At 46.9% G+C, this 8,611-nt stretch overlaps 1 protein-coding gene across 2 annotated transcripts in view; it reads left to right on the top strand.

The window, feature by feature from the left end:
• The window catches only part of rcan2 (regulator of calcineurin 2), a 102,162-nt gene extending 94,933 nt beyond the window's left edge, over positions 1-7,229 (top strand). For both annotated transcript variants that reach the window (XM_063223787.1, XM_063223788.1), the window contains one exon: positions 7,075-7,229. In XM_063223787.1, the coding sequence (XP_063079857.1) occupies positions 7,075-7,229 (155 nt within the window). The remainder of the gene's footprint in view (positions 1-7,074) is intronic.
• Positions 7,230-8,611: the final 1,382 nt, after the last annotated feature.

Here is an 8,611-nt window from a genome sequence, read left to right as displayed (position 1 = left end):
GTCCAAAATCTAGTTTCAGCACAATTCGCCGACGAAAGGCTCCCAATTCCGCCCGCTTGATTTCAGGTCATGTCTGTGTTTCCGTTACTGTTTATTATTCCTTCATGCTGTTGTGCTGATTTCGGACACACTTGTTGTAGGCCTACTGGCTTTACCGATGCAGGAACTGTGATTAGTTTGGTCGTTATTGTGGAAACGGTTGAATAATTTTGGTCCTCAAGCAAAACAGGGAAGCGGCCAGGACGAGTTTTTAGCCAGAATGTGGTCGTGAAATTCAAGTTCCATCTCTTTCATGCTGCCGTTACGACACCCTTCATTACAATGCTGTTTATGTCATCACTGTTTCAAATTGTAAGCATACAAACTCTGTATCATGTCGATATCCATTCCTGACTTAAACAGTGGATACATAGGCCTAATTAATTAGGCGGGCGGAATTGGGGGACGGGCGGAGGCGACTTGGCTGATACTGTAGCTTGTTACGCACGCAGTGAAACACTGGGCGTGCTCTGTTTCGAGTTCTTTGCATGGTCCATAATTATAGGTTACCAAACGAAAAAAAAATATCCACATAGAAGAAATCAAGTCTTCAGTTTCAATAATCCACGTTACTGCGTTCCGTGGCGCAAATGTAGGCTATGCCTACCATAACACACAAAGAAAGTCTCTCGCGGCCAAAAGTGACTGAGCTCACCTGATGCTTCTGATATGAGTTTCCGTTTTATTGACATGAAGTTTAAACTTTGCAATGATTCACAGTGTAATCCAAAAATGCGCGTACCCACCACTAAAGGGAAAAGGTCCCCAACACTGTTTGATGATTCATGGTGGAGCAAACAGTGTTGCCGACTTTTACTTTCTCATACGCCGATGTAACCATCTGAATAATGATGGATGCACACGCTCGCAGTGGCTGTGTCGAAGACAAAGTTTGAATTCTTTGCCATCTACAAACGCTAGAAATAGGCTACTCTTCTCGGTAAGCCTACACAAATTAAAGATGGGCTGATGGTAGTTTCTCTCGTAACAGCGTTAGTATCGACAGATGATTTGACCACCTGTTTAAAAGGGTGTTGTAGCCTGCCAGCAGTCTCTGCAAGCCCGAATGTGATCACAATTAATATTGCCAGATTTTTTTTGCCAGAAGCGTCTGCCGTTCTGACTGCGTTAACGTTCTGGGGTTATAAATGCGAAATGATAACTGACGTGATGGACATCTAGGAACCGAAACGTGGAACCGACAGCCAAGGCACGTTTCGATGCCAAGTAGAACCTTAGCCTTTCATTCAATTCCATTAAGGAACCGAATTTCGGTACCCAGTCCTAATCAGAACGCAGTAGGCCTATCTTGAAAATGGTCGAAAATGGGTTTAGACTGGAAATTGGCTTTAAATTACCTTCTTTTTCTTGTGTTAAATTTTTTTTGGTTCAACTTGGTCCCTTTTCAGAAAAAAACGATAAAAAACGATTATACTGCACTTTTTGGTCTTAGGAGGTTACGTAGTACTAGCCAAGAACGCAGTATAACGCGCAATATACAATACAGTTGCGTGGCCAGAAAGGAAACTTTAAAGCCTTTTTTCTCAGTTTGCCATTTCGAATTATACTGCGTTCTGAAATTGTAGGGCAGATGAAGGTAGCCTACTGTACACAGCTGCACATAGCTACAGTATCCGCTTTCATCGCCCTTTCTTTGACCTCAGCCATGTTCAGGTGAGAATATGGAACATGGGACTGATAGCTGTATGTGTTTTTTGTTGACCAACCGTTGAATTTAAGAATGATTGTTTAAACTTGAAATAGCAATGCATGACTGACTTCTCAATGCTTTTGGAATGGTTGGTCAAAAGAAACAAAAATTAGTTGACAGAAATATTGTGAGAGCTGCACAGAAAATCCCCAAAACATCAATACGTCACATCACTAACACCCTCCCCAATGCAGGGCTGCACGCATTGCAATAGGTTATACTGATTAACCCCTTAAAGGGACACTGTGCAGGAAATGGTCAAAAGGGGTACTGCAACTATGCTGCTCATTGAAACTGGACTGCCTATTGCCAAATTTGATCTTTACATGAAAGTTTTCTAAGTAATAAACACATATTTTCTAGTATAGTCCAAGCAGAGTCATTTTTGCAGCTATATATGGCTATTTTTGGAAATTCAAAATGGCGGACCTTGGAGAAGATCCCCCTTTTCATGTATGAAAAGTGCAATAACCTAAACAATAGGTAACATTAGTGAATGGGCAGCATGAATTCTGGAAATAAACAACTAAAAATCTCACACAGTGTCCCTTTAAATCCAGGCTCAAACTACACACCTATCGGCCCGATTCTCGGCTGAGAACCCCCCTTGCGACAATCAGTGGAACGTTACCCCCCAGGACCACCACAAGCGATTGTTGGGCAAGATTTCCTCGTCGTGTGAAGAATGGTGGAGGTAATATCATGACAGGGGCATGTATAACTGCTTCTGAAACAAGCTCCTTCATTTTTATTCATGATGTAATTGGTCATGGTCACAACCGAATGAATTTCAAAGGGCACAGACATTTTGCCTGACAAAGGCATGCAAACGAATTGGGATGATTTTAATCATGCAGCAGGATAATAATTGGGCAAAACACACTGTCAACAAACGGATCCCATTTCCTGTCGTCTCCAGTTCGACTCCCGACCCGCCAGGTTGGTTGGGGGAGTAATTAACCAGTGCTCTCCCCCATCCTCCTCCATGACTGAGGTACCCTGAACATGGTACTGTCCCGCCGCACTGCTCCCTTGGGGGTACTATTGAGGGCTGCCCCCTTGCATGGATGAGTCTTAAATGCAATTTCGTTGTGTGCAGTGTGCACCTCTGTGCTATTGAGAGCTGTGTCACTATGACGATGGGCGTTGGAGTTTCACAATGGGGCTTTCTTTTGAATAAAAGGACAGAAACCCCAAAAATGCTTTTACTCTGAGCTTACATAAGCTTACACAGGGTTACTGTTGGGTTTTGAAAGAGTCGGTGGAATCTACGATAAGACTGGTGTGTGTGTGTGTGCGTATATGTGTGCGTATGTGTGTGTGTGTGTGTGTGTGTGTGTGTGTGTGTGTGTGTGTGTGTGTGTGTGTGTGTGTGTGTGTGACTACAGTATGACTGACATGTAAGACAAGGAGACGGTCATCTTTGACATTTGTTGTGAAACTAGACGGACATACACGCTCACACACGCTCACACACACACCCACACACACCCACACACACACACATACACACGCTCACACACACACCCACACACACGCTCACACGCTCACACACACCCACACCCACACACCCACACACACGCTCACACACACATCCAAACACACACCGACACGCTCACACACACCCACACACACACCCACACACACACACCCACACACACGCTCACACACACCCACACCCACACACCCCCACACACACACACACACACCCACACCCACACACATACACACACGCACGCTCACACACACACACGCTCCCACACACACACACACACACACACACATATACACACAGGCGGGCGCACGTGCACTCACACACAGACACGAAAACTTAGAACAAGGGCACGCCAGTGTTGTTTATTTTAATCCTGTTGCTTGGGAATGCTGTATATTTGGGGACATATATAAATAACTGGAGAAAGGGGAGCGAGGCAGTTATTATGTGGAGAAGAGGGAGAGGAGGATGAAGAAGAGAGAGAAGAAGGAGAAGAAGATGGAGAGGAGGATGAAACGTAGAGAGAAGAAGGAGAAGAAGAGGAGATGAGGATGAAGGAGAAGGAGAAGAAGAGGGAGAGGAGGATGAAGGAGAAGGAGAAGAGGGAGAGGAGGATGAGGCAGAGGAAGGAGAAGAAGGAGAAGAGGGAGAGGAGGATGAGGCAGAGGAAGGAGAAGAAGAGGGAGAGGAGGATGAAGGAGAAGGAGAAGAGGGAGAGGAGGATGAGGCAGAGGAAGGAGAAGAAGAGGGAGAGGAGGATGAGGCAGAGGAAGGAAAAGAAGAGGGAGAGGAGGATGAAGCATATAGAGAAGGAGGAGAGGGAGAGGAGGATGAAGGAGAAGGAGAGGGAGACGGGGATGAGGCATATAGAGAAGGAGAAGAAGAGGGAGAGGAGGATTAAAGGAAAGGAGAAGAGGGAGAGGAGGATGAAGCGAAGGGAGAAGAAGGAGAAGAAGAGCAGAAATATTTGGCCTTGACAAAATGTGTGTGTGTGTGTGTGTGTGTGTGTGTGTGTGTGTGTGTGTGTGTGTGTGTGTGTGTGTGTGTGTGTGTGTGTGTGTGTGTGTGCATGAGTGCTTGTGACAACATCCCCCCTCTCTCTCTCTCTCTCTCTCTCTCACACACACACACACACACACACACACACACACACACACACACACGCACACACACACACACACACACACACACACACACACACACACACACACACACAGAGAGACACACCTGCAACCCTCCTCAACCCCCATTGCTCTCCTCCACACATTACAGGTGTGTGAAACAGAGAGAGAGAGAGAGACAGAGAGAGAGAGAGAGAGAGAGAGAGAGAGAGAGAGAGAGAGAGAGAGAGACAGAGAGACAGAGAGACAGAGAGAGAAGGGGACAGGTTGCAAGAGGAAAGAATGGTGAGCGGAAGACAAGGTGTTGAATTGTCATTGAAATGCCCTTCATGTCATGTCAGCTCCCCTTTGTTTCATGCCAGCGGGCGTCTGTGCGTCCATGTGTGTGTCATTCCCTGCCTCCTCCTCTTCCCTCTCTTCTCTCTCTCTCTCTCTCTCCCTCTCTCTCTCTCTTCTCTCTCTCTCTCTCTCTCTCTCTCTCTCTCTCTCTCTCTGTCTCTCTCTCTCTTTCTGCCTCTCTCTCTCTTTCTCCCTCTTTCTTTCTCTCTCTCTCTCTCTCTCTCTCTCTCTCTCTCTCTCTCTCTCTCTCTCTCTCTCTCTCTCTCTCTCTCCCTCTCTCTTTCCCTCTCTCTCTCTCTCTCTCTCTCTCTCTCTCTCTCTCTCCCCCTCTTCTGTCTCCCTCTATCCTTTGACGTTGTAATGCAGCATTGACGTCATACAGCTGAGGTAGGCAGCAGGCCCTAGGGGAGAGAAGAGAAGAGAAGAGGAGGAAGAGAGGGGGAGAGAAGAGAAGAGGAGGAAGAAGAGAGGCAGAGAGGGAGAGGGGAGGAGGAAGAAGAGAGCCAGAGAGGGAGAGAGAGGGGGAGAGAAGAGAGGGAGAGAGGGGGAGAGAAGATAGGGAGAGAAGAGGCAGAGATGGGGAGAGAGAGAGGGGGGAGGGGGAGAGAAGAGAAGAGGAGGAAGAGAGGAGGCAGAGAGGGGAGAGAAGAGAAGAGGAGGAAGAGAGGGGGAGAGAAGAGAAGGGAGGAAGAGAGGGAGAGAGAAGAGAAGAGGAGGAAGAGAGGAGGCAGAGAGAGAGAGGGAGATAGGGGGAGAGAAGAGAGAGGGGAGAGTGGGAGAGAAGAGAAGGAGGAAGAAGAGATGGCGAGAGAAGAGAGGGAGAGGCAGAGAGGGAGAGAGAGAGGGGTAGAGAAGAGAAGAGGAGGAAGAGAGGGGGGAGAGAGAGAGAGGGGGGGGAGGGAGAGAAGAGAAGGAGGAAGATGAGAGAAGAAAGGGAGAGAGAAGAGAAAGAGGAAGATGGGAGAAGAGAGGGAGAGTGAGAGGGGAAGAGAGAGAGGAGAGAGAGAAAGAGAGAGGGGGGAGAGAAAGAGGAGAGAGGGAGGTAGCAGCATTACCTGACTTTTGCCATCTGATATGACGTAGCCGAACGCGGCCAGATGATGTAAATCAGGTTAGTAGCAGCAGGCCCTGGGAGAGAAGAAGAGAGGAAGAGAGAGGGGGGAGAAGAGAGGAGAGAGAAGAGAGAGAGAGGGGGGGGGAAGAGAGGGAGAGATAGAGAGAGAGAGAGAGAGAGAGAGAGAAATAGAGAGAGAGAGAGAGAGAGAGAGAGAGAAAGAGAGAGGGAGAGGAGAGAGAAAGAGAGAGGGAGAGGAGAGAGAAGAGGAGAAGATGAGAGAGAAGATGAGAGGGGTGGTATGAATGAGGGGGCAAGGAACCAGATGAATGAAAAGAAAGAAAGGGAGGAATTGTAGCCCTCCATGTGCACATCATGAATAAATGCTCTCGCTTTTATACACACACGCACACACGCACGCACGCACGCACGCACGCACACAGACACACACACACACACACACACACACACACACACACACACACACACACACACACACACACACACACACACACACACACACACACACACACACATTCTCTAAATTGAACTCAATGGGGGGGGGGGCAGGTTGGCAGGAAAAATATAGCTCAACAAAGCGAATAATTTAATAAACTGAATGACTAACCTGAACCAAAATAAACCAGAAATAAGCTAATGTTCTCAACAGCACTTTAATAGCCTATTGCATCTCTGAACAACTATTATTGTTATTATTTAACATGTGCTAGTGGTCCTGCCTCACAGACCTACAGTATGATTGTGAAAGGAGGTGAATAGAAGACAAGGTGTGTAAGGACTAGGAAGGCCTTGGCTGGAATCTACCACATATACTGTATATGGGGGGCCTTATCGTGCTACAGTTTGGGAACCCCTGTTTTAGTTGCCTGGTTCTGACCATCCCTATAATACTTCAATTGCATTTGGTACCAGGCTACTGCTTTAGGCCACTCAGGGATGCTCTGCTGTATTACTGTAGCACAGGAGCTCCCCCTAGAGGTCATAAAGTGCATCATTTCAGCACTTCTGTGAACTCACCCCTGCTAGAAATTATCTGTACAAATTTGAGTCATCATTCCTTCTGCGTCCTGCGAGGATGTGTGTGCATGTGTGCGTGCGTGCTTGAGTTTTTATTATAAAACTCATTGTTTTATAATAAAGTTTTCCTAAAAATTAAAAAAAATCTCTCTATCTCTCTCTCTCTCTCACTCTCTCTCTCTGTCTCTCTCTCTCTCTCTCTGTCTCTCTCTCTCTCTCTCTCTCTCTCTCTTTCTCTCACGCTCTCTGTCTCTCTCTCTCTCTCCCTCTCTCTCAGGAGAGAAGTTTGAGCTGCACGCGGGTACAGAGTCGACCCCGAGTGTGGTGGTGCACGTGTGCGACAGCGAGGCGGAGGAAGAGGAGGAGCCTAAGGGCTGCCCCAAACCAAAAATCATCCAGACGCGCCGCCCAGACCTGCCTGTCTCGCACTGAACACACACACACACACACACACACACACACACACACACACACACACACACCTGCCAAGACCTACCCGTCTCGCACTGAACACACACACACACACACACACACACACACACACACACACACACACACACACACACACACACACACACACACACACCTGCCAAGACCTGTGTCTCGCACTGAACACAGAAACACATTGAACAGACAAGCCTGTTTCATACTGAAAACACACACAGACACACACACACACACACACACACACACACACAAACACACACACACACACACACACACACGCCGCCCAGACCTGCCCGTCTCGCACTGAACACACACACACACACACACACACACACACACACACACACACACACACACACACACACACACAAACACACACACACACACACACCTGCCAAGACCTGTGTCTCGCACTGAACACAAAAAAACACATTGAACAGACAAGCCTGTTTCATACTGAAAACACACACAGACACACACAGACACACAGACACACACACACACACACACACACACACACACACACACACACACACACACACACACACACACACACACACACACACACACACACACACACACACAAACACATTCTCGGACTCACACACATGGACACTGGTCTGCTTTCTGACACAGTTTTTAGAAGGGACCCAGCCCATTGTTTTTTTCATTTGTTATGTTATTATTTCTGTTAATTTCTTCTTTTTTTGAGGCCTTTAGCACAAGCCAGAGCTATTTTCCCTCTCTCAACTCCCCCCCCTCTCTTTCTCTCTCTCTCTCTCTCTCTCTCTCTCTCTCTCTCTCTCTCTCTCTCTCTCTCTCTCTCTCTCTCTCTCTCTCTCTCTCTCTCTCTCTCTCTCTCTTTCTCTCTCTTCCCCCTTTGGCTCATCCTTTATGCTTCTTTTCTTTTTCACTTTTCTGAATTTCACGTCCTGTTTCTGAATGTCATATATAATTAGTTTATTGTTTAATTGCACCTATTTTTTCAACATTTCCGTGCACTTCTGGTGGGCAAATAATGTAGCTTGTTAGAGTGTGAAGATGAGGGGGTGGGGGGGTGGGGGGGTGTAGCCATACTACCTGTGACGCTGCACATAGGTTAGCATCTTAAAGGTGCACTGGGGTCAAAGACGTCCAAAAAGGAATTGTCATTCAGTGTAACGGATACCTTCTGCTGACTGTAACTGTAAAAAACATGACTCTTTTTATTATTTTTTTTCCAGTGAATTCATGAAAGCCTCGGCTGTCATCCATTCACTTGAAACAGTTTAAAAATCTTGTTATTTTACAGTTACTGTCAGCAGAAGGTATCCGTTACACTGAATGACAATTCCTTTTTGGACGTCTTTGACCCATTGAGTACTATG

The sequence above is a fragment of the Engraulis encrasicolus genome, chromosome 18, assembly GCF_034702125.1.
Source record: "Engraulis encrasicolus isolate BLACKSEA-1 chromosome 18, IST_EnEncr_1.0, whole genome shotgun sequence".
In the NCBI taxonomy this organism is placed as follows: domain Eukaryota; kingdom Metazoa; phylum Chordata; class Actinopteri; order Clupeiformes; family Engraulidae; genus Engraulis; species Engraulis encrasicolus.
Note: the sequence above shows the minus strand (reverse complement) of the source record. Positions and strands in the feature narration are given on the sequence as shown.